This window comes from Balaenoptera ricei, chromosome 16, assembly GCF_028023285.1.
Source record: "Balaenoptera ricei isolate mBalRic1 chromosome 16, mBalRic1.hap2, whole genome shotgun sequence".
In the NCBI taxonomy this organism is placed as follows: domain Eukaryota; kingdom Metazoa; phylum Chordata; class Mammalia; order Artiodactyla; family Balaenopteridae; genus Balaenoptera; species Balaenoptera ricei.
Window position 1 is genome coordinate 47,113,645 of NC_082654.1, and position 24,970 is coordinate 47,138,614.

Sequence of the window (24,970 nt, forward strand, 5' to 3'; positions counted from 1 at the left end):
GGTCAGACTTGGATGTCTGGGAGCTTCTCTGCCTTCTCAGCCAGCTTCTATTTTAAGGTCTCTGGCCCCTGGCTCCTGGCAATATTTTCTCTGAATTCTGAGAGGTCTAATCGGGCCCAACCAGATTTCTCCTTTCCCCGTGGAGCTTCACAGATCACTGAATCGTAGTAAGAGGGGTCATAAAATCTGCCAGAGTCTTCTTTGCAGTTTCTTGAAAAAGGGCCCTCTCTGGGGTTCCTCCGCATTTTACCCTTATGACAGGCCCTACACCCCCTCCTCTTCCATCCCTCTTAGGGTGCAACCCCGGTGAAGCAAGGGGACCCTCAGGGATGGAAGAACATTCCTAATGCTCAGCCCCCGTAGTTCTCAGTCTCTCCCAACCTAAGCCCAGTGCACAAAAAAAGAGATTCCCAAGAAAAAGGCTGTGGAGAGAAATGGAACCTACGTCAACCGGCTTACCAGCAAGGAACAGGTGAGTTTAGCCAGCTCCGTAATGACATCCGGTGCCCAGTACTGCTGGTTATGCCCTTCACCTCATCCCCTCAACACCAGATAGCGGCCCACCCCGACACAGGCATATCCAAAGGGAGAGAGTGCAGCCCATCCTCGGGCCGCGCGTTAAAAGTCAGGGACGCTGTCCCAGCAGCGCAGCAGTACCTGCCCCTTCCAGGCTCTTTGACCCGAATTGGGTTACATGCTCATTCCTAAACCAAAGTTGCTAGGAAGGGGAGGCTGTAACCAGGACCAGTGGGCTGAACAGACCCCGCCAACGAAGGCCTGGAAGGGCACCATGTCTCCTGAGCACGGAGGGGCCAGGTTTACAGCATAGTCAGCTGCTGTCAGCACGGAAGAAGCCAGGTGTGCTGTGGGGCAGAACAGGTGCCTGAAGGACGTGAGCCACGGGCTGCTGACCCCAGCCCCCAGCACCTCCACCTGTGCAATTCAGCCTGTGCCACAGAGACTCAGGTATCAGCATTGGGGGAGAGGTGCGTGAGTGTCAAGACCTGTCGAAGTTGGGAAGTTTGGAGTTGATGAACACAGTCTGCTATTAAACTCAGTCAGCCAACCAAAGAAATAAACGCATACGTCAAATCACACATTTTTAAACTTGATCTTAAAGATCACGTGAACACAGAAGTTCTTAAACTCATGCAAAGAGGGAAAATTAGTAGTCTTTATGGAACGCTATGAAATCTTGATCAAATTAATCAATCAAATTGATTAATCAAATCAATCAGCAAAGAATATTTATTATATGAGGGCTTACGCGTGCTCAGCAAAGAAAAAAGCAAAACGGACTATGCCTGAGTTTTCTATTATTAGAATTTAGTTTGGAATTTTTTTCTCCTACTTTGGTTGTTTTTGATGTCTACCCCATATGGGCAGAGGCATAAAAAGTTCCAGAAAAATGCCTAGGAGGAAAACTAAAACTTGATATAATTCAATCCCTTGTGTTAGTAAAGTAAGAATTAGTAAAAGCCCACCATTGTCCAATTTTAGAGGATAGGCTTCTTGGAGCAGCCCTCAGAACATGCTTTGAGAACCACCAATCCAGCCAAATCCGCTCATTTGTTTTCTGCAAAAGTTACTAAGGCTCACGCATATCTTTGGGTTTCCCCAAGGTCACCTAGTTAATTATTGACATAGCAACTCACCTCCCAAAGATTATAGTAATTTCCCACATCACATGTCAGGGTTGCATGTCAGAGATAAAGAAAGGTCCGTGTGTGGCATGGGCCTGAGCTAAGCATGTCTGGTCAGAGTCCAAATCTGCCACAGACTTGGAAGCTTTCTAATCCACCTAAATACAGCAGAATAGAGGCTTGGAACTCATTTCAAAAGTTGTTTCTGCTGGTGATTTAAAGACACATCCCTCTCTCCCATACACACACGAACACAAACCTGCATGTACACCGTCACCTCCAGACACTGACTCTCAGACCCTGAAGGCTTCAGGTCCAGATGTGACTTTCTCTGTGCCTTTCTGCTACCCAGTAGGGCACGGCCTGGGCTGGCTCCTTGGCCGGCTCCCCCCTCCCAGCCAGAAACAGTTAATTGCCAGCTCCACGCTGCCTCCAGCCCAGCCCTAATCGGCCTGATCTCAGGCAGCCACGCTGGGGCCGCAGCAGCTCCAGACCAGGCCCTGGCTGCGTGGAGCAGTGGGGACATTCTTCCAAGGTAATGATTAAGCCGAGCACCTGGCAAGCTGGGAGAGTGAGCCCTATTCACACCTCGGCCAGGCTGAGGTGACCTGGACTGGTTTGGGAAGGCAGGGTTCCAGGGTGCAAGAGCCCGGAGCTGGTAGCCGCAGCCTCCCGCTGCACACGGACCACCTGGAGCATCTCAGGCCAGAGCTTCTGCTGTCTGCCTTTCTGGGACCCTGCACCATGAAACTGCAGGTGTTCTGGACGGGGCTGGAATACACCTGTCGGCTCCTGGGCATCACCACTGCTGCAGGTAGGACCCCGCCCCCCAGCTTCGGTCCTCTGTGTACTGGGCACAGCAGACAGGACTGCCCAAGGGGTGGGAGCCGGCCAGCGAGGGATGGGAAGAAACACCTGGCCACGTATTCGTCACTTTCTTTCCCCAAACCCCAGAAACACTGCTCTTCAAGGCAGCAGCAGGTGCAGTGGGGTGAGCCTGGGGCTGGGATCCAGGAGCCTGGTACTGAATCTCTGCTTGGCAACCCACCATCCCTGTGACCTTGGGAACCCTCAGCATCGTCATCTGTGAAATGAGTTGAAAGGGTCTGCCCCGCCTCCTTGGGGGCTGTTGTGAGGTGGAGGTGGGAGCTGAAGGTAAAGGTGTAAAGGGCTGGGCAAATGTAAGAATCAGTTGCCTCACTGGACAGTCAGTGGTCACTGGAGTGCATCTTGTTTGATGCAAACCACAGCCCCACTTCATGGAGAGAGAATTCCCAGCACACGGGGCAGGCTGAGCTAGACAGCAGGACACAGAGATCCCAGGCTTCCCTTAGAACACCGTGGGTTTGGGGGGAGAAATGGTTCCCCGTGCTGGGCTGCTCTTCCTCACCCAGCCTGATCCGGGGGCTGCTCGACTTGCCGGGAAGACAGATGGTTACAGTAGTACCTGCACAGCTGTGACCCTGAGCTCTGCCTGCTAACTTCCCCAGCTCGGACCCGGACCCTAGCCCCGTGCCCCCCACGTGGCCAGGATCTGTGTTGGGAAGGTGAGCAGGCAGCATTCTGAGCCTTGGCTCTGGCCCCCACTGTCCCCTGGGGACAAGGAAGAGACACCCACTGCTGATCAAGTCCTTGCCCACCATTACACACAATCTTATGAATGGGTCTTGGAAAATGGGAAATGGCTCCCAGCTCAGACCCAAACAGTGCTGGTTCCTGCTCCAGCCCTGTCGCTCACCGATGTGTGACATTGGGAGAGCCACCTGGGCCCTCTGGGATCACGCTATCTAGTCTTTATGATAGAGATAACTGAGCCTGCTAGCCAGGTGTTTTGGAGGGTCGAGGATGCATGAACTGAGCATAGCTAAGTAGAACTGAGGATGTAAACCTTTTGGGAGAAGCCCCAGGACATACTTCAGAGCTCAGTGGGGATCTGTGTCATTCCCTGGGTTCAGGGCCAGCTTCACTGCTATGCTGGCCAGTGGGCTCTTCTAGCAATTAGCCCTGACTTGGCACAGGGAGGCCTGCTGTCGATGGTCTAATCCCACCCCTCCTGTTACAAGAAGGAGCACCTAAGTTCAAATAGGGGCAGTGACCTTGCCCAAGGTCACGCTACAGGTCAGAGGGATAGCCGGCCTGGAACCCTGATGGCTCGATTTTTGAAAAGGCCAGGACTCTGCCCAAAGAGCTCCTTCTTCCCAGGGCAGGAAGCCCCATCCAGTGGGCACCAGGAAGGGTCTGGAATTGCTCTGCTGAGGGCCCTGAGTAAATGAACAAGTAGGGGATCCAGGTCCAGCCTCCATCAGAACCACCTTGTCACCTACATGAGCTCCAAGGCCCCTAAATGCCCATCCTGGGGAAGGGGAGTTAACCCTCAGTAGGGTTTCTGTGTCTGGGGTTTGAGTCCTCATCTACCACTGTTGATCTTGACTACACCCTGCCCTCCTCTACGCCTTGGTTTCTAAATATGTAAAACGCACCCCTTTCACCTGTCACAAATCACAGTGACACTTCCCCCTGCCACGCTCTGCCCGGAGGGGAGACCTGGCTCCTGTCGGGAAGCTGTTTTAAGAGGTATATAAACTTTTAATGGATTAGCTACAGACAGTTTAAAAGTCCGATTTATCTCAGCCAGTGGAAGGGTCTACAGCCACACCCACACACACGCACACGCTACACACACAAACTTCTCCTCTGAACTACAGCCCTTATCTCTGTGCAGAGGGCCACTGTTAATGCAGAGGACGGTCCTCTCCCTTGGTTTTGATATAGGATCCAGGCTAAATATAGGCCACTATTTTGCCTTCTAATGGCCAGGCTTTCCAATAATTGTGTTTGGGCTTTCTAGAGTGCTGGGAGCAGGTGGGAAGCTAGAAAGAGGGGCTTTAGTCATCTTGGGAAAATCTCGAGTTTCTTTCAGCATAACTGAACTGCTGGACTATTTCCAATGTGTAAGATTTGCAAATTCCTTATTCTCTTAAGCTTCTTTTTTGTTGAAATCCTCTGTTAAGAAGTCCAGACCTCATTTATAGGGGCATTGCTGCTAGAGAGGAAATGAGACTTGAGACAGAGGCTGTCACTTTGCAGAAACTCTGGGAGACCTAAGGCAGCCCTGGTCCGCCTGTGGGGAGGAGTGTGGGTTTCCTAGAAACTAGGAAAAGCGTGTGACCCAAGGTCACCCAGAGTGTCACCTGCAGGGACCAGGCAGCTCCTGATCCAGCAGCCCCTCCCTGGTTTCCCTTTCCCTCTGCAGATGGATCTGAGGCTGTCAGCAGCTCTAAAGGCACCAGGACCTGGGGACATGCACCAGGATGGCAAGGCCCAGCGGCTGTGGCCGAAGCACAGCTCACCTCTTCCTCCCCATTCAGCCCCTTTAAATGAAGCTTCATTAGGATGTCCAGTGGTCCCAGGGGTCATTGCTGTCCCACCCCCATGACCAGCCCCACACCACGAGTGGGCACAGACAGAGCATTGCCACCGCCAAAGAAGGGTAAACAGGCCTTGCAGATTGCCCTCAGGCAGAAGTGTTTTGAAAATTAGAAAATGAGGCAATTCTCTCCCTTTGAAGTCATAAGCTTTCCAGGTCATCACAGACCCACTTCTCCTTATTTGACTTACACTCGGCTGGTGTCATTCATTTGTATCCCCTGCCTGGCCATGGAAGGCATTGGGTGTCCCTCTATTGCTGAGATGTGGCACCAGGTGCCACCTAAAGAAAAGACACAACCAGGGAACTGCACACGGGCTGGGAGCACTCCACACCTGCCAGTAAAGATGCCGGATCCCTATGTGCCCATCCCTCCGGCAGGTTCTCACTGTGTCCACCTGAAGACAGGGTCATGACATCCCTGAGTCAGAGACTCAGGCCCCAGGAGAGGCTCAACCGTGTGTTTCATTCTCATTAACTGTCAGGAGTGGGGGGACCTGAGAAAATGGGTTTCAACTGAGATGGGAGCTCTGAGGCCCAGGGCACACCTCCTCCATAAAATGAGAAAGGGGCCTGTCCAGCGAGGTTGGTCCCCATCCTGTGCTTGGAAGGCAGGATTGGCTTCCCTTTGCACCTCTGCTGTCCTCCTTATCCCCCAGAGTGAATCCCCATGGACTTCCTCCCCAGTCCTCAGCCCCTGCCCCAAGCCTGCAGAGAGAGAGTGGGAAGAGCTCCCTGTGTCAGGGTAGATGGTACACCTTGAAGGCCCTCCAGATCTGGGTTGGGGTGCGGAGGGAGGTGAGGAGATTCATTTCCCTAGGCCTTGACCCTGGAGAGAAAGCCCTCTCCTCACAGCTGTGTCCTTGCACAAGGACAGACCTGGGCTTCCCGCAAAGAAGAACTGCTGAGGAAATGTCTCTGGGCCCTGTGGGGAGGCCTCTCAACTTTCCTCAGAGCAAAACTCACTCAAGCTTCTCCGTCCCAACCTTCGGGGGCGTTTTTTCACTCTTCCAGCCTCTGCTCTTGGTGTAACAGCTGCTCATGAACATTATTACCTGAGTATCTATCGTGACCCTAGCTCAGTGCTACATGTTTTAAATGTAGTATTTCGTTTCATCCTCATAACTACCCTTTGAAGCACCATCACGCTCATCCTCATCCCCATTGCACTTGGGGGGGGAACTGAGGGCTGGTTGGTGAAGTATCTGGTTCGAAGTCTCACACTCAGGAAGCAAAGAGGCAAGATTTCCGTTGATGACTATCTACTCCTGAGACCCTACTCTACATCAGCATGCCTTCCGCCTAAATCAGGCCAAAGGACATGTCTTTCTATGTCTTGGCGAAACGATGGGATGCAGAGTGCAAGACACACAGAGGGTACCAAAGAGGCTGGCTGAGGCCACCCTATCAGTCTAGTGCCCCCACCAGTGGTCAGTCCTGACCATGCACAGCCTCAGGCAGGTGAGGTCATGGTGAGAGTGGACACAGTTACACTGAAGCAAAGGAAGGATTGACCAGACACTTCCTAAATCTAAAGACACTGATATTCTTTTTATCTGCAATATTATATGATCTTTTTTATTGAATGAAATTTCTTTAAATTCTAGAGTGCTTTACAACTTTCAAAAGTCTCACACACATGATTTCATATAATCCCATAATAACCCTTTTTTTTTCTTTTCCCCTACTCCTATATTGCCCTTCTCCCCTTCCATCTCCTCACTGGTAACCACTGGTTTGTTCTCTAAATCTGTAAAGTCACTGATATTTGATCCAACTGCTCATTCTCTGTCTTTGAATGATTCCCAAGCATGCTTTGACTGGCACCACCATGACCATCTCCAGCCAAACCCACACCTGGACCTCATCTGGGGACAGACAAATCTGCACAAATTTCTAGAAGGAATTATCGCAGTAGGACCTTCCATGTATGGGTCCAGAGGTACATGACTGACAACATACTGTAAAGCCATTATCTTGCTGCAGCCCTACCAGTACTTGTGAGGGCCGAGCGCTGAGCTAAATCCCATTTTACAAATGAGGAAACCGAGGCTCAGAATGTTTAGGTAGCTTGGGAGAAGTTACACAGCCAGTAAACAGCAGATCTGGTGCCGGAACCCCAGTCTGCCCACTCACAGGGCAGTGATGCAGTGGAACATCTGGGGGCTGTCGGCACACAGCTCCCAAGAGAAGGGCACCACTCAGCCAACGAGGACAGGAGCCGGGCTTGAGACAAAGCCATTTTAAGCAAGTCCTGCTTGTCACAAATCAATTACTTTCGATCAACCTGGGATCACTTAGGAGTTTTGTTTTGTTCTGGGTTTTTGACCCATTAACCTCTTCTCTACATAAAGGACAGAGCCACATTCCCGACAGCCCCATTCCTTGCCACATTCCGTTCAAATGGAGACTTGGCTTATTAATATAGTCTAGGATAAAAGAAGCATTTAAACACAGATGTTCTCATTATTTTTTAAAGAGTACAGCAAATGCACAGTTTGACTTTAGCCCTATTCAAAGCCTTCAAAAGAAAAAAAACTAATGCTTCTGAGGCAATCATCTTGGGCCCTCCATGCTAATTTCCACCCTTCTTAAATGTATACCTCAGTGTCCACCTCCTGCCATCTAAGGAAGGTTCATGCACTCCAACACGTCCACAGGTGGATTTATTACCAGGCAAGAACATATTGTTTTCAGATCCTGTAAGTGGATGTTGACTGTTTTCCAGTCTGATTGTCCCAATGAGCAAATGAAATATCCCCACCTTAGTTCCACCCTCTTACCACTGGAAGATAATATAATTTAGTTCAAGCATTTCTTTCTTTACTTATTTGTGCCTGTGTCCTCCTTCTTAGATTTAGAACAAAAAGTCTGGATCTCCACCTAGGATTCATTTATCTGACAAACATTGGCTGAGTCCCAACTTTGTGCAATGTAGACACATAGATTAGGATGGTATGAGCTCTAACCTAGAGAAGCGCATGAGCTGACCAGGGAGACAAGCTAGTAAATACATATTCCAGTGCCAAACACTTCAGCCTAGTGTTTGAGAGGGTGAATTTGCGTCCTCCTCTACCACTTAGTAGATGTGTGACCTTAGGCATGTCAGCTAATCACTTTAAATGTCAGTTTTCTCATCTATGAAATGGGAATAACAAGTGCATCTACGCTCTGGGAACATGAGCATTCAGTGAAACAATGACTAAAGCAGCAAACTTCCTGGCACATAGATTCTCACTCAGCGCTGGTTAATTTTAGAGGAACGTGCAGGACACAGGGACGGCACAGTGTGAGTAATGAAATCTTCTTGCAGGATGGAAAAAGAAGAAAGATCAGAGGAAAGGAACAAGCTAGCATATGACCCTGGGGGCTCGAAGGGGAGGAAGGGGCTATACTGTGAAAGGTCTTAGACTGAGTAACATTTTTCTTCACATTTTGCGCTTGGGTCATTAAGATCATCCCACAGCACATTGGTTATTTCTACATCACATGTAGTGATGAAACCAGAAGAAAGGTGGTAACCTCATTTTATTTTTCATGGGCTGACAGTTCTTTTAAGATTTTTCTTTAGCTCTGTGCAACCATCTGACGAGGCCTGTTATCAAAAAGGAATGTAGTCAGAAACAAATGGCTGATTCTGGGGAGATGTAGCCCTCCTGGGGCTTTCCCCTGAGCCTTCCTAGCTTGCCATAGGCCGGGTAAAGGTCAGACAAAGAAACATGTAGAGACATGGATGGACCTAGAGACTGTCATACAGAGTGAAGTAAGTCAGAAAGAGAAAAACAAATACCATATATTAACGCACGTATGTGGAATCTGTAAAAATGGGTATAGACGGTCTTATTTACAAAGCAGAAATAGAGACACAGACGTGGAGAACAAACGTATGGATACCAAGGGTGAAAAGGGGAGGGGGTGGGAAGAATTGGAAGATTGGGATTGACATATATACACTCTTGATACTGTGTATAAAATAGATTGCTAATGAAAACCTACTGTATAGCACAGGGAACTCTACTCAGTGCTCTGTGGTGACCTCAATAAGAAGGAAATCCAAAAGAGAGGGCATATATGTATACGTATAGCTGATTCACTTTGCTGTGCAGTATACACTAACACAGTATTTTAACGCAACTATACTCCAATAAAAAAAAAAAAGAAAGAAACATGGTATGTGCAGAGAGAACATGTGCAGAGAGAACATTTGGAGGCATGGTCATTATTTTCTAGTGCCGGGAAAGCTGCCATGTGGAAGAGTGAGCAGATGCATTCTCTTTAAATGAAAGAAAGAATAAGAATCAAATACTTCAGCCAAATACTTTGACCTGAAATCAAGACCTAGAAGAAATTTCCCCGAGGGTCTCTACAAGAAGGATGCTATTCTGCCTCAGGGTCAATATCCTCAATAGCATCAGCGAAGGTCTGCAGAGTCCCTCCATGTAAACGATGTCATCAGCAAAAGGTGGTGTATTGGCCCAGATGGTTTCATAACCTTGAATTTTATAACCTTGAAGGAAGAAAGAATATCTATGCTACACATCCTTTCCAGAAATTTGAAAAGGAGGGAGTACTTCTCAAGTCATTCTATGAACTATCATTATAGTGATACCAAAACTAGAAAAAGGCATCATGAGAAAAGAAAACTATAGACTAATACCCCTCATCAACATAAATGTAAAAATTCTAAAAGTTCTGACAAATCTAATTAAAATATATAAAAAATATAATATACATAACCAAGTACAGTTTATCCCAGAAATGTAAGGTTGCTTTAATGTTCGAAAATCAATTTATGTAATTGACCATATTAACAAACTAAAAAAGAAAAGCTATATTATTATCTAAAAGATACAGTGTTTCCCTGGGAGTGGATGGAAGCATTGGAAGGTAGGGTTACAAGGATACAAGGAAACTTTTGGGGTGATAAATATGTCCACTATCTTGATTGGAGTGATGGTTTCCCTGGTATACACAAGTCAATACTTACCAAATTGCAAATTTTAAATATGTGCAGTTTGTTGCATGTCAATTATACCTCAATAAAGCTGTTTTTAATAGTGGATGTGTCAGTTATCTATTGCCAGAATAATGCTGTGTAACAACGGCAAAACCTTAGTGGCATAGAGCAATAAGCTTTTATCATTCACACATCTGGGCGAGTAGGTTAGGCAGCTCTGCTAACGTAGGCTGGGTGTACTCACCTATCTGAGGGTCAGACAGCTGTTGGTTTGTCTAGACTGGCCTTGGCTCCGATGATAAGTTCCCTTGTGCTCCAGCAGGCTGGCCTGGCCATGTGCCCATGATAATGGCAGAGGCATGAGAAAGCAGGTCCCGTTCACAGGCCTGTTTCCCATCTGTGCTTGCCTGGTACCTGATAACATCCTGTTGTCCAAAGCAAGTCACATTGCTGAGCCCAGATTCAAGGGAAGGGGAAACAGACTTCTCTTCAGTGCAAGGGACTTGCAAAGTCATATAACAAAGGGTGTGGATACCAAGGGGGTGAAGGCTTGCAGGGGCATCATTGCAATCTACTACAGGCACTTTGGCCAATCTACAAGGCCAAACAAAATAGTCCTCTTGGATGGTCTACTATAGTCGATAGTAGAGAATCCAGTAGAGAATGAGGACTCTCTCACCTTCAGGAAATTCTCCCTAAGCAGGCTTGTGAGTGGGTTGGAGGGCACTGAGGGCCACCCTATACTCTAAAATCTCTTCTAACTGAATATCTAGAATTTTCTTCTATAAAATCTTGGCCTTTTCTCGTAGTATCTCTGAACCCTGGCTCATAGGTGTCACCTGAATGGCTCTCAACACACTGGTAAACTTCCCTGCCAGGCTTAGAATCTGCCACAACTTCTCCTGAGTTAAGAAACCTGCAGCTACTACTTTATTGTCTCATTGGATTCTTAGCAACCAGTTCCAACACCTCTGTGTTCTTAGAAATGGTGCAAACCTAGCCTTCACATCTACAGTCAGCTGTGACCCATTTTGAACCATCCCCAGCCATTGTCATCAGATCAGTGTGTCCCTACCTGAGATGTCCCTACAGACACTAAGACCAGTAGGAGATATGCCATAGCTGAGGATGAAGAAGAGCAATAAATACGACATGGGGAATTATGAGGTGCCCTTAGCAGCAGTGAATATGACATTCTCACCCAGCTCCCCAGGCATCCAGGGCCAAGACCACTGCCTGGCATGGAAAGCCAGTTAGTGTGGCCTCTAGTGACCTCTGTGAAGTGTCCTATGTTGCCACCAGGGCACTGCACTGAATGCAAGACAGGTGTCAAAACTCAACCCAGTGATGGAGTCAGAACAGATAAGCTACAGCCAACCATGACATCGGCCCTGAGGCAAAGGTAGCGCGAGGCCAGAAGCCTTGGAGATAGTCCCTTAGCCATTAGTACCACAGACAGGCCCCATCCTCAGGAGCACATGGGCCCTTAGCAGGCTGCACAGAGGGGCTTAACACATGAGATGTACAGGTAGCTGGGGCTTTGGGCCACTTGTATCAATCAGGCCTGCAGAAGGGACCCGAGACCGGAAAATCAATGAGCAACATCAATACATAGAGAAGAGCTCTTGAGCAACAATAAAAACATGTATTAATGGAAGGAAAGGATAAGAATAAACCCTCCCCTTCCCCTGAGACTACTGATGGGAACAACCTGCCTCTCCTAATAATTCCATTAGCCATCATCTACATTTGCACAACTCTCTATAATTTACTAAGCCTGAGGCTCATAGTCAGTTATGCATGTTTTATCATTCCCATTTTTCTGGAATAGGAAGCAAGCAAGGGAGTTATCGTTTGCTTGAGGAGCCAGGACTCTGTTTTTCTGATCAAGCCGCACGTTCTCTGTCACAGCACTGCATGCCCATAGCTTTCATCGACCCACACTCTGGACCAGAGCCTCAGGATGCCCGGAAAAATGTTCCGGTGTGTGCCTGGCCCAGGCCTGCATCACAGGTCCAGAATCTCTGATCCCTGCTAAGTCTGAACTATAACAAACAGCTCAGGAAGGCAACTCAGAAGAAAGCCCTGGCCTCTGGGAGAAGAAAATACTGTGCTGTGGTTGGACTCAGCCCAGACAGGAGGGAAAGAAACTAGAGGCCAGGAAATGAGATGCAGAGGCCAGGCTTGTCCACAGATGCTGGTTCTAACCAGACGCCAGAAAAGATGCCTCCCTGGAGACTGTGAGGGGAAGTGAGATGGAGGGGTGGGCCGGACCGTGCCAGGGTGGGCTTGTAATATGATTCTGTTGGGTTGGGATGAGGGGCAACAGGATCCTAAGGGACAGATAACAGGGAGGGATGGAAGGAGTCTAAGGCCCCCAGTGGGGGTGTAAAAGTAGCACAGGTGGCTCCGCCCAACACCCGCACCCCCTGTGGCACAAAGAACAGTGCAGCCCAAGATCAAGGCTCTTCTGGGGCAATTCTTTCTTATGGAGAAGTTGTTATAATGAAGCCCTGATTCTGGGGACATGTATGGCATTTGTCCCCCATCTCCATTCTCAAACTCAGCTCCTCTGTCCCCGTGCCCAGCTCAGGGCAAGGGCCACAGCGTCATTTGTTGGGGTGAGTGGCTGATGTAGGTTGGCCCATTTCGCTCAGAGCTAGAGCCCTGTGAAACCACAGAAGACGAGATGGAAGCACGATCTAGGAATAGCTGTCAGGAGACACCACGGAACCTGCGCAGGCAGCTGCAGACAGAAGCTGGGTCGAGGCCACAAGCAGACAGACGGATGAGGGGGACAGAAGGAAGGACTTCACGTTGGCCAGCATTGCCTCAACCTCACATGGTCTGCCTCTGAGAACATGAGCCCCAGAACTGAGAGGATCCAGCGGGGGACCCTTTGGCCCCAGTGTCAAAGGGACTTACGGCCTCCCGTGGGAATCCCCTACGGCTCTCCTGGCCTGAGAGGTCATGCTTCTGACTTCACCCCCTTGCTCTCCTCCCCCTACCAAAGGGCATATCTCTGTCCCTGGGCTTGCAGAATCCAGCATGTTTACTGTTGGTTGAGAGCTTTTGGAAGAGTGACCCCACTTTTCTTGATGCAAAATGGGCTACCTGGAGGCTGGGAAAGCTGCCCAGGCCAGAGGTAGAGGGAGGAAGGAGCTTGTGTGTATGGGCCACGTGACATCTGTGAGCACAAAGCCCAGTTTTTCAGACCTGTTATTTTCCTCCAATCCAAGCAACAACTCTAGGAGATACAACGAATTCTCCCCATTCCACAGATGGTAAACCCAGCTCAGATGAGTTAAGTACTTATCCACCGTTACCCACACAGAACTGGGATTTCAACCCAGCTCTCTCTTTTCCCTATTGTTATTCTCATTTTTTAACTGCAAACTGCCTCTAGAGTGTTCCTGAAATGCCCCTTTGACTATTGACCCTCTGTTTCCATCAAAAGACATCAAAATACCGCTCCATATGCCAAAGGGGTGCAAATCAGGGAAAGGGGCTGAGTTCCCAAGACCCCTTCCTGCCATCTGCTGGTCATCGCCAGAAGCCCATGCAAATCTACAAAGATTACAAGGTGAATGAAGGTCCTGCCTCACCCCAGAAGTGAACAATCACAAGCATCAGCCTTGAGCAGAAGACCCCTTCCCCAGGCCCTGGGTGGGAAGACACTTCCCCGGGCTGGACTGGATTCTTGTACAAAAAATCGATGATTTCACTGAGCACCGGTGATGTGCCTGGCATTAATTAACTTACTGAATCCTCAGAGAGATTGGCTCAGCTTTTAACTGGCAAATGGGAGAACGAAATGCAGGACCTGACCTAGGCATCCATGATTGGTTTGTTTGTTTCTTTGTTTTACTTATACTCCCTGTGCCTCAGTTTCCTCTTCTGTAAAGTGAGGGTAACAGTACTTTCACGTAAGACTGCTGTGATGATTAAATAAGTTAATAAATGCTTAGTGCTGAGAACAGGACAGGAGACACAGTGAAAACTAAATACATGAATATTTGCCTGCATAACACACACACACACACACACACACACACACACACACACACACACACCCAGGTCGACAGTGGAAACCAGGAAATGGCCCATCGCCTGGAGCCAGAAGGCTCAAGTTTGGTCTATCGGTCCTTTGCTTTCTAGATGTGTCCTTGGGAGAACTACACAAGGTCACTGAGCCTCATTTCTGTCCCTATGAAATGGGGAGTATAGAACTCCCTGTGCTGTGAGGAACCAGGACACGTGTGACCGTTGTGTATCAGCCACTGAGTGCCTACAGGTCACATTAACACTGCAGAGGGGAGTGAGGCTGTGTGGCACCCTTGACTCCTCACCTGGGACAAGCCAGCAAGTGGCTAGGACCTGGAGAGGACAGAGGCACAGTGTCCTCCACCGCCCTGGCCTGTAACCACAGGGAGCACTGGAACCCCCATAACTAAGAATACACAGGCACCCCCTTCCTCGATGGAAGAGCTCTGTCCCCTTCTCCCCAAAGTACCTCCGCATCCCCCCACGAAGGGAGGGGAGGGGGTGCTGGCGCCTAAGTGAATGGCTCCACCCTGCATTTCAGAAGACAGCATTTCCGCAGTGGACAAAGGGCTCCGGTCACCTGGGCATGGGTGCTTACGCAGCAAACCCGCCAGGGAAAAGAGGAGGCATCAGGCCCAGGGAAGCAGTCCCCCGCGTGGCAGAGATGAAGGGCCACACACGGGCAGCCGAGAACAGAAGCTCAGCCCCACCATCTCTGACTCCCTGGGAGGGAGACGAGCTGAAGTCACTGTTCGGCAAATACCAGCATGGGTTGTCAGAGCCCAGAGAGAGAAGTGTAGGGTGCGTGGGCTGTAATCAGTTAGGGCCAGAAAGAGGTCTGATGGGTGGGTCACCACGGCGGGAGGAACGTCTGCATGCTGCCTGTGGAACGTTTCCATCAGCGGGTGGATGGGTCAGGGCTGTGGCTGGTTGAGTGAAGCCGTGAGAGTGAGGAGACAGCCAGGACCCAGCAAGTCCACAAAGGTGGGTTCAAGATGGATTTACTCATACAAATGGAAGGTCAGGTATTTGAGCACAGACACCAACTGCCAAGAAGAGACAGGCGGAGAGATGAGGCTGAGCCGCATCTCATGTCCCAGCAAAACCCCAGGGGCTTAATCAGCACTGGGTCCAAAGTGACGAGCCAGGAGTGCATGATGCAGCCGCCAAGCCGCCAAGCCAGCAACGAGGGCACGGAAACAGCAAGAACAGTGATCTGGGCGAGGGAACAGAGGTGGGGGCAGGTCGCATGGCCAAGTTCTAGGGCCCAGAAACACAGTCCACATGGGCCTACAGGACGGTGAGGGCCCTTGAAGCCACTCCATGTGGAGGACACCTGTGGAGCCCAGGGCTTGGTGGCCTGTCAGTGTGGGCTGTTTCAGGGGCACTGAGGGTTGGCAGCATGACCAATGTGGACAGAGAAGGACAGGCATCTGCTCTGGGGAGACTGGATTAAAAGGCCTCTGGGGTGCTGCATGAAACCCCTCTGGTTTGCAGAGACCAATCCAGAAGGCTCCTTGCTCTCTTGCACCTTCCCACCCACAGCTCCCTGTGTCACATGGAGAGGAGGCTACCCTGGTTCCCAGTCCCCAGGAGAGGGCTCACTCCATGTCCAAGGAGCCCGCACAAGGCAGCGCCGTGGCTGGAGCACCTGGGCCCACTCTTCCCTCCTCTTCTTCTCCCCTTAGTGTTGATCGGCGTGGGCACTGAGACCTTCCTCCAGGGACAGTTTAAGAGCCTGGCTTTCTATCTGCTGTGAGTATGTGCGCACGTGCCCTCCCTGCCTGTACGTTCTGTTCCAGCTCACCCCAGGTCCATCTGCTGAGGCCCACCCACAGCATCCCGCCATCCCACACGAGCTCCATCCTGTCCCAGAGGTGAAAGGAGTAGAGGGGGCTTCTGGAATATCCCCTTGTTGGGAAGGACTTTCACCAGATCGTCCCATAAATCAACCAATTAGCATCCCATCCATCCATCCACCCACCCATCCATCCATACATCTATCCATCCATCCATCTCTTCAACCATGTCTTTATTCAGAAAACAATAACCAAGCTCTTGTTTTAGAGATTGGGGAATCAGTTCAAAGGACTACCTATTTGAGCTCCTCTACATGCCAAGCACAGTTAAATGTTTTATTTACCTTATGTCCTTTACCTTTGACAGCATTACAGAAGAAGTGCATATAGTCCGTTTTGCACATTAAAAAAAAAAAAAATTCAGAGGGAGTAAGCAGCTCAGCCCACATCACCAAGCCCATGAACAGCAGGGCCCAGATTCATCCACCTGGGTCCCTTCAGTTTCTCAGCCTCTGTCCTTTCTCCTCTGCCAGCTGCCTCTACAGGCGCCCCCTAGTGGGAAAAAGATGGCTGTGCGGTGGTATCCCGAAGGGGTGAGGAGAGCCTGGGGTCCCTGCGGGCTCTGCAACCCAGCTTCTCAGCAGCTCCATCCTAAGGGAGCCCCGGCCTGCCTGCAGGGTCACCAGGCTGCATCCTCTGCCCTCCACCTCCTCCCCTCCATACCCACCCTCGTCGCGGTGGCCTGGTCTATGTCCTAAGGAGCCCTCCTGGCTCAGGGAGCCTCTTCGGTTTGCTACGTGGATCACACCCACCATCCACAACCCCGTTCCACCCTTCTGGCCCATCTCCACACCGCCACAACTTTAGCCACCTAGAAACCTGGTCCCTCTGTCTGCCTTCAGGGGATCCCAGAGCCTCCATCCAGCCCACACTCCTTTGCCATCTTCTGGCCTCCACCTTATTTCTTGTCACTCAACTTACACCCCAAGAGCTTCTGACTTTTTCTCAAACTCACCCACATCACCTCCCCTCTAAGCCGTTGCTCCATCCTGTAGAGCACACGAGTGCCTTCCCAGCCACTCCGGCATTCCGAAAGCCTGTCATTCCTCCCTGCGTTTCACCCTGGGAAGCCTCCCCGAGCCTGGAGCCCCTGCTGGCTAGAAGTGGCTTCTCCTTGCTCCGAAGGCCCTCCACATCTTACTGAGCCTGTGCCTGCCCATGGTGCACTGTCTGCCTGGAATCCAGAAGCAGAGCGGGCCTTCCTCCTCTCCACATGGTTGCCTACTTCACCCACAAACATCCACTTCGGGTAAGAGGTGGAGGGTATTATCCTACGGAACAGTCCAGATCCATGGCTGGTTAATGCAGACTGTTTTCTACCCAGAACCCTGCCTCTTCCTGACTGCTCAGTCCCTGTCCTGAGGGGACACTGTGCCCGTCTTGTCACTCTGTGGTCCAGTCCTAGAAGATGTTCCTTCCACCCTCAAGACCCCTGCCCCTTACTGTAAACTACTCTATGTTCTCCACCCATGCCCTGCTCTCACCCCTTGGGATGGGGACCCATTGCGCACCCGGCCCATCCCTCCTGCCACTCACACCCCACTCACTCCTCGAGGGACACCCAAAGGCCCAAATGTCCCTCCCTCCTCTTTTCACTCCTTCTTCCACTCATCCTCCTCGCATACTCACAATCTCCTCCGCCCCTGCAGATCTCAGAGTCCTGCCACTGTGTTCTCTCCGTCTACTGGAGCATCTCCCCATAAGACTGTCACTTCCTGCTCTGTGTCCCCAGGGCCAAGCAGGGGCCATGGCCACAAGTAGGCACCAGTAGGAGCTGACCTGTCATTGGTTTTCTCCGGGCTTTTCTCCACTTCTCCTCTACCCCTGCTGCCTCCTGTCTTCCTCCTTCCAAAGAGGCCCCTCAGCGCCTTCCTCACACTTACCCACAAACGGTGGTTGAAGGGTCCACATGGGCAGCACGGAGCCCTGGGCAGAGGCCTTCATGTGTAGGATGTTGCTACAAGGGCAGGGCTCTCTGCTTGGATTCACTGCCTCGTCTGAGTGGCCCAGCATCCCTGACCTCAAGAGGCACAGCCTCTGTAGCACCAGTTGGGAAGTCTGAATGAGCCACTCTATTCCCAAAGCCTCAGTTTCCCCCTCTGCTCCAGGACATAGAAAAAGACAATGTCACTTGTTTATCAAAGCACATGCTCTGGTGTGCTTGGTAGGCATACAGGCTCTGCAGTCTGAGTGCTGGGTTCGAATCTTGCCCCACTACTGATCAGCTATGTGACCATAAGCAAGGGGCTTGACCTTCCCGTGCCTCAGTTTCCCCAGCTGTAAACTGAGGGTAATCACAGTGATTTAACAAAGATCATTAAATGAACTGGTATTTGTAAAGCCCTTAGAAATGTATGCCATGTATTCATTATGTAAATTCATTATTACCATTTAAAAGCTGAGGAGTAAGAGCCAGGCAGATACTGGGAGGGATAGAGAAAGTGGGAGAAGGTAGAGATTAAGTACTAAATGGTCAGAGGGAGAAAGAGAGAAATAACTAACATTGTCAAACAGACAAGAGAAGAAAGGGGGAGACCTCCAAGAGGCACTGGCCTGTGCAAAGGCCATGTGGCACCTAACAGCTTCATGTAGGACTTTCAAAGGCGTGCTAAGAAATTTCATTTCTGTAGGTCAGTGAGACCCTCCAATAAAAAATGTAAGTTCCCCTCCAAAGATTCTGATATATACAGTCTGGGGCTGGCCCAGGAATCTCCAGGAGATTCTGATTGGAGGATCCCCGGACCACACTTGAAGCAGAGGAGACTTTGAAGCAGTCTGGAAGGGGAGGAATATCAGATTCAGAAGGAGCCCTCGGGCAGCTTGGTGGTGATAGACTGGAGGAACAGGAGGTCAGGAGGTGAGGGTCAGGGAGTCAGGGAAACCAAAAGGGGAAGCTGGTACAAGGATTCAGGGGGCAGTGTCCAACTCAGGCAATACAGGTGAGACCAGAAAGAATGGGAGTGATTCTCAGGCTGTCTAAGGAACACAGTCAGCCCCTGCTGGAGACTGTTTGGATGATGAGAAGGCAGGGGATCAGGAAGGGATCCAGCTTTAAGGCTCAGACAACCAGCAGTAGGTGTCAGCCCTGGTGATACTGGGTAGAAGGATGTGCCTGCCAGTGTCCAAGCAACAGTGTAGGGGTCAAGGTCGTCTCCCCTGCTGGCCTGAAGCTCCCTCACCTATCTCTGGGCCCCGGCCTCCACCCCTACCCCCCACCACCGAGGCCCAGCCCAACCCAGCACAGGCCCTGGCGTCCAGGCAGCTTCTGGTTCATGTTGACTGGGTGACAAGATTAGGTCAAGAAACTCCTGGTCAGTTGTTCGGCTATACACAGAGGCCCAGGAGGCCAAGGCGCTGTGAGAAGACAGCCAAGGGAAGCGAAGGGAGGGTCAGAGGGTACCCGGCCTCCCTCACCTGCCTCCGCCACAGGTTTACAGGAGCCGCCGTCTCCGTGAGCGAAGGGGCCTACTTCGTGGCTCAGCTGCTGGCCATCTGCTTCCAGTAAGTAACCTCCAGAGCGGCCCCACCTCCACCCCCAGCCCCAGACACTCCCAGATGCCACCACCCGTGAGACCACGACCCGTAGATGTTCTGCTCCCGAAGCAGCCACGGACAGGTTCCCTCCCGACCCTGCCGCGAGCCCCAGCCTGGACATGGGCTCAGGCTCGTGGAGCTCAACGGTCCCCTTTTCCCTTCTCCCAACCAGGGAGTGGACTGACACATCCATTCAGGGCCTGACCCCACCCAGAGTCCCCCGACAGAGTCCATCGCCATCCTCTGGAAACAGCCACTGTACCCCCTGTCTGAGTCATCTACCTCGCGGAAAGCCAGCTTGGAGCGGGCAGAGCTGGGTTTGAGAACTGACTCTGCCTCCTGCTGGGACCCAGGGACAAGTCAGTGTCCGCCTCTATGCCCGTTTGTGAGGCAGGATTGCAGATTTTGCAGAATCTTGGGAAGCCACATGGCCACAGAGGCCGATACCTCTGCCCAGTTATGCTCCGTTCATGGAAGCTGTCATCAGGGTGACCAAGGACTGACTCCTGGCCACAGTTCTCAGAATCTAGACAGTTGGGTCTCTAGGTGGTCAGCAAAAGAGCCAGACTTCAAATCCAGCTGTCCTGGCATCGTGCAAGGCCACTGGCTGCCTCCCAGGGTTACCAGCCCTGAGGCAGCAGGCATCCCCCATTTCTGCTGAATGTCACTGCTAAAGGACCCTTGCAACTTCTCAGGGCAGGGGAGGGAGGTGCCCAGGGCCTGAAGGGGCATTTTACCGTCTCTGGAGTCCCTCCACTCCCAGCCAGGGTTTGTTACAAAATAATGACCACCAGGGGGCACCAATGAGCTAAGGCCGCAGAATGTGGAAGGAGGGCTGCGCTCTGGTCCAACACGTCATCCACCAGCTCACACCACTCCCCCAAAACCAGACTGGGCAGGAGGTGGTGTGCAGAGCCCCGCTCCAAGCCAGTTCAGAGGATGAAGGAGATGGACCTAAAGGCAAACACTTTCCTCCTTTGCAACCTGGAGACAGCTCCCTTAAGGAAACCTGCTCAGCATCAGGCCTCTGCCAGGCCCACGTGTGGTCCTTGCATGCCAGTTAACAGAGAAGCCCCCTTGGGCCAATGCCATCTCATGCCTAGCCAAGGCTCCTTTGAGTAGGGTGCAGCTGGATTCCAGCCCTCTCACCAATGTGGCCAGGCCCTTTGTGCAGTGCACAACCCTTACAACTGTCCCAGCCAGGTGTCTCCTGTACTGCACGCTTTCTGCACTGCACTGTGGACTTCCCAGTGTGCCTCTGAGTCTCCTACTCTTCTTCCCACTGCCTTTGCAGCATCCTGAGAGCATTTACCTTCCTCTCCCTTGGGCCAAACAGGCATGTCTGGGCTGCATTTCACAAAAAGTGCTGGAGACCCTCTGGAGAGGCTCAGGCAAGGCCCCTAACTGTGGAACCCACAGTGAGGACTTCAGCCCCTGGGGGTGTTCAACCAGAGGCCACCGCAGGGAACATGGCCATAATAGGACCCAATCCCAGACTCTGATGGCTTTATATATTGCTGGGGCTTTTCTGGGTCGCTGCCTACTCCCTGCCAATCCTGGACTTCCTCCCCCCAGGTGTCAGCCAGGGTCCCTGGCCTACAGAGCAAGGGAGAAGGCCCACTGGCTGGGCTGCTTCCAGAGGTTCCTGGCCTACATGCTGCTCTCTGTGGCCTGCTTCCTCCACCCTGTCCTGGTCTGGCACGTGACCATCCCAGGTAGGAGCTCCAGGAGGTAGTGGAGGCAGGCAGCCCCCACTGCAGGTAGGCTCTGAGCAGAAGGGTCTGCATCCCGCTTTCATGGACCTGCAGTGACGCTGGCTCCAGGGCCCCACTAGCCCGTCTGCCCTTTCTAGCATAGATCATAGGGATGAGGAACTGATCAAGTGGCAGGAAAGTCCCAAGAAGTGCATCTTTCCCGTAGGTGTCCAGAGGCTACACCCACAGAAGCGAACTGATCTTTCCTCCAATGCTTGTGTGTGGTCTGAGCTTTCAGAGGGAGCAAGATAGTCACTTCTCCATCCAAACCCTTCTGTGCCTCCTTAGCACCTACCCCTTCAAGTCCAAACTCCTCAGCCTGGTTTGAAAGGCACACCAAATGGGATCCCCAAAGACCCTTGCAACTCCATCTTCCTCTCCCACTCCATTCACCCTGCTAGTCAGCCCAGGTTCTGATCTCAGAAGCCAGCACTTGATGTTTCCACCTCCTGGGTTTTGACAATGATTTTTTCTGCTAGGACCCTTCTCCCTCCTCCTTAGCTGTGAAAGCTGCACCCCTCCTCACAACCCATCTAAAAATGCCAGGAAGCTGACCGCCCTTGGAGATGAGGTGGAAAGGTGGAGCCTCCTCTTCCTTCCTGCTGTTTCTCTTAAAGTACCTGTCGTAGCCTCTCAGGGACACTCCGTGCAGCCTTCGCTGGACTCCTGAGCAGGACTCAGCACTGCCAAGGCCACAGCGAGCCACGGCCTCCCACTCCTTAGAGAGCGTGAGATGCATGGGAGGCCCTGGCCCTGGCAGGCGGGACAGCCACCTTCACCCCTTCCTCTGGACAGGGTGGGGATCCCAGCAGGAGACAGAGAGGCCTCTGGCCTGGAGGCTGCATGAGGGGCCAGGAGGGGAGCCAACACCGTGCCAGCTGCACCCACAGGGAATTGCAATTTCCTCCATGTTTATAGGGCAGGGGGCAGTAAAGCAGGATCTCTCCACTCCTGGGAATGGAAGGAAGCCCAGTCCAGCATTTGGGCCCAGTATCCAACATAGAGTCCAGGTCTGTCGAAGGCATTGCAGGTCCAGCCCCAACAAGCCGTCCCTGAGAGGGAGGCTGAGCGTGGTGATGGGAGGACAGGCGGGCAGCCCCAGGATCGCCTGTCAGCAAGAAGGGGGCCTGGGGCACAGGGTCTCCTGGCTAACTGTCAGGTTGAGGGCCCCAGCACAGCACTGGCCCCACTGACATCCCCCGGCCAGGCATCAGGCCTGCCACACGGGTCTGATGTGGGTCTGTGAGGACAACTTAGGCGTGAGGGCTGGAGCACTGAGGGCCTGAGTGTGGCCACACAGGCGTGCCGCAGTGGCCCTTTGGGACGGTGGGCGCGGACAGCCTCTGGCTTTTCTCCAGGACACGTCCAGCGTCCTGACCTCCCAGATCTCTTCCAGGCTCTATGCTCATCATCACTGGCCTGGCCTACTTCCTGCTGAGCAAGCGGAAAAAGAGCAAAGCTGCCACAGAGGTGCTGCCCCCCCCAGAGCAGTACACGGACCCCTCTGGCAGCGCCGTGAGTACCACCGGCTCTGGGGACACCGAGCAAACGTACACCTTCCATGGGGCCCTCAAGGAGGGGCCTGGCTCCCTCTTCATCCACATGAAGAGCGTCCTGAAAGGGACCAGGAAGCCCAACGCCCTCCAGCACCCAGACGCCCTGACGGAGCTGACTCTGGAGCCAGCTGACCCACTGGCCAAGAAGAAGCAGGTGCACTTTGAGGACAGTATGGTCAGAATGATCCCGGACCTGGCCGAAGACCTGGACGATGGGGACGGCGAGCCAGAGGAGACCACCTCTGACACCACCCCCATCATCCCTCCCCCCGAGGCCCCACTCTTCCTATCTTCCCTCACGGGCACCAGCCTCTTCTGAGCTGCTTGTTCCAGGCTGGGGGATGCTCAGCAAGGGGTCTGTATAGATAGACAGCCCTGCCTGGAATTTCCTGATGTCCAGGGGCCCTCCGGGGAGCTCGGGGTCTTCACAGGTCAGTTCTTCAACGGGTGACCAGACATCCCCATGGTATCTGGGCCTCTGGGACCATCGAGCGACATGACAGGTCCTGCGGAGACCTTGAGGGTGGCTCAAACGAAGCTCGCACTGCCTCGAACCCTCACAAGTTTCTCTCTCCCAGACATGGAGCGGAGAAACCCTTGTGCTTTCCCGGAAGGAGACCATCATTCCCACATCACACAAGGCTGCGTCAGTCCAGAAGCCCTGGGGCTTCTCTTGCTCCTGACACAGGACCCAGCACTCAGCAAGGACTCACGGCCCATCTCATCTCTGATGTAACATTTCAGCTCTGAAAGGCCAGGGATGCGTTGGCAGCTTACACATCTCAGAGGCAGGTGTAGACTACAGCTATGGGTCCTGAACTCCAACCGAGATGGTTCAGGACAGGGAGCAGGGAGAAAAGGCAAGGCTGCGAGCCCTCAGGATGGGAGCAGCGCTGAGCTGTGGGCCGAATTCTCTGCGCGCTCTGGGGCCGGCGCTGGGCAGCAGGAGTCACAGAGTGACTTGAGACAATGCGGCTCTGTGCTCACTGCAGGGAGAGCCAGGCCAGATGAGCGATATTCATTCCAGAAGCATCGCTGAGGGCTCCCTACATCCTCACTACATGGGCTCTCAAGATTCCAAGTAGATGATGTAAACTGAAAGAGACTGAAATCTGACAGTCCTCAGCCATGAATGCCAACACACAGGACAAGACGCCTGCTGTATGCAGGGACCCCAGAGGCGGTGCCCTGGAGACTCACACAATACGACACATTGCTCTGCCCTGCTTGGTGACTGTTGGGAGAATAGGTGAGAAATGTATATTTGTTGAAAATGGGAGAGAAGGAAGGAAGAGCGGGAAAAGAAGGAAGACAGGAAAGTGGGCAGGCAGCAGGCTAGGTCTCTGCCACAGGGCCACGGAAGTGACAGTTAACCCAGAATGAACAAAGAAAGATGAATCAGATACTCGTTAAGGATTTGCAATATGTATTTCTATAAAGTGTTCTGTGGTCCATGGGATTGTTACAAGGCAGAGCAGACACATTATTCTTCATAGGCAATCTTAATTAATGAGAAATTATAATGCTTCTTCATTCGTGCATGTGAGCAAACACCAGGGTTCTGTAGAGCAAAACTTAGAGCACACGCTTTAAGGTCTAGATTAGAAACGTGTGCTCATTCTTGTACACTTTTCAACATTCCCTACAAGTTATTTTGCAAATGTATGGAAATAGCCAACCAGAAGCTAGTATCAGTTTGGTGCCTAAATGCAGCAGGTATCCCAAACAAGCAGACCTCTCCCTGCAATAACCCAGTTCTTCTGTAAAACCAAGTGAGAAAAGACATTCTCACAAGCCTTCAGAGGTGGAAGCAATAGTGTTGTTTCTTTAGCTGCCGCCGAGGAAGAAGTTCAGGATCTGAGAGTCACAGCTGGGGGAGAATGAGTAATATGGAACATGGGTCTGGGTAGGCGGGGATGGCCCCTGATTCCGAATGGGCCAGGTGTCCCAGGCTGGTCTGCTGTGCACGGAAGGGGTCCCAAGTGGGGAGGAGCCAGGATCCCCACCTGTCATGTGGAGAGGAGGATACGATGAGCACAGACACCCTCGTGGCACAGGCCTCTGGGGAACCCGACGGTCCTGCCCCATTCTCAGCCCAAGTCAGCAGAGCTGGATGGGTGAGTAGGCTGCAAGAAGCAAACTGGGAAGCATAATGTCCGAGCTTTCAGACCCCATTTAATAAACATCTCTGTTATA

The 24,970-nt window shown here is 51.9% G+C and overlaps 1 protein-coding gene and 1 long non-coding RNA gene across 9 annotated transcripts in view; one reads left to right on the forward strand and one right to left on the reverse strand.

Annotated features, from left to right (window-relative positions):
- LOC132350795 (uncharacterized) overlaps positions 1-2,043 on the reverse strand; it is a 20,419-nt gene extending 18,376 nt beyond the window's left edge. Inside the window, exon 1 of the long non-coding RNA XR_009498013.1 lies at positions 1,903-2,043. This is a non-coding gene — a long non-coding RNA (uncharacterized LOC132350795). The remainder of the gene's footprint in view (positions 1-1,902) is intronic.
- Positions 1,984-24,970, forward strand: TMEM72 (transmembrane protein 72). 8 transcript variants are annotated; one of them, XR_009498008.1, is made up of 6 exons: positions 1,984-2,457; positions 4,897-5,133; positions 15,760-15,826; positions 16,926-17,179; positions 19,360-19,431; positions 19,637-21,031. XR_009498008.1 is itself a non-coding variant. In XM_059900293.1 (6 exons), the coding sequence occupies exon 6, from the start codon at positions 22,620-22,622 to the stop codon at positions 23,091-23,093; it is 474 nt and encodes a 157-aa protein (XP_059756276.1). In that variant the 5' UTR covers positions 2,077-2,457; positions 4,897-5,133; positions 15,760-15,826; positions 16,926-17,179; positions 19,360-19,431; positions 22,615-22,619; the 3' UTR covers positions 23,094-24,970. The 8 variants fall into 8 exon arrangements, 7 of the variants coding, with proteins under 7 accessions (XP_059756275.1, XP_059756276.1, XP_059756277.1 ...); XM_059900293.1 differs by lacking the exon at positions 19,637-21,031 and adding an exon at positions 22,615-24,970 and having other exon boundaries at positions 2,077-2,457; XM_059900294.1 differs by lacking the exon at positions 19,637-21,031 and adding an exon at positions 22,615-24,970 and having other exon boundaries at positions 2,077-2,457; positions 17,056-17,179.

Excerpts from the sequence above, each read along its gene's own strand:
- TMEM72 (XM_059900291.1), top strand. The coding sequence starts at position 5,037 with ATGTCCAGTGGTCCCAGGGGTCATTGCTGTCCCACCCCCATGACCAGC. Across the intron at positions 15,827-19,359 it reads AGCCTGGCTTTCTATCTGCT|GTTTACAGGAGCCGCCGTCT; the intron begins GTGAGTATGTGC and ends CCTCCGCCACAG. Across the intron at positions 19,432-21,039 it reads CTGCTGGCCATCTGCTTCCA|GTGTCAGCCAGGGTCCCTGG; the intron begins GTAAGTAACCTC and ends TCCTCCCCCCAG.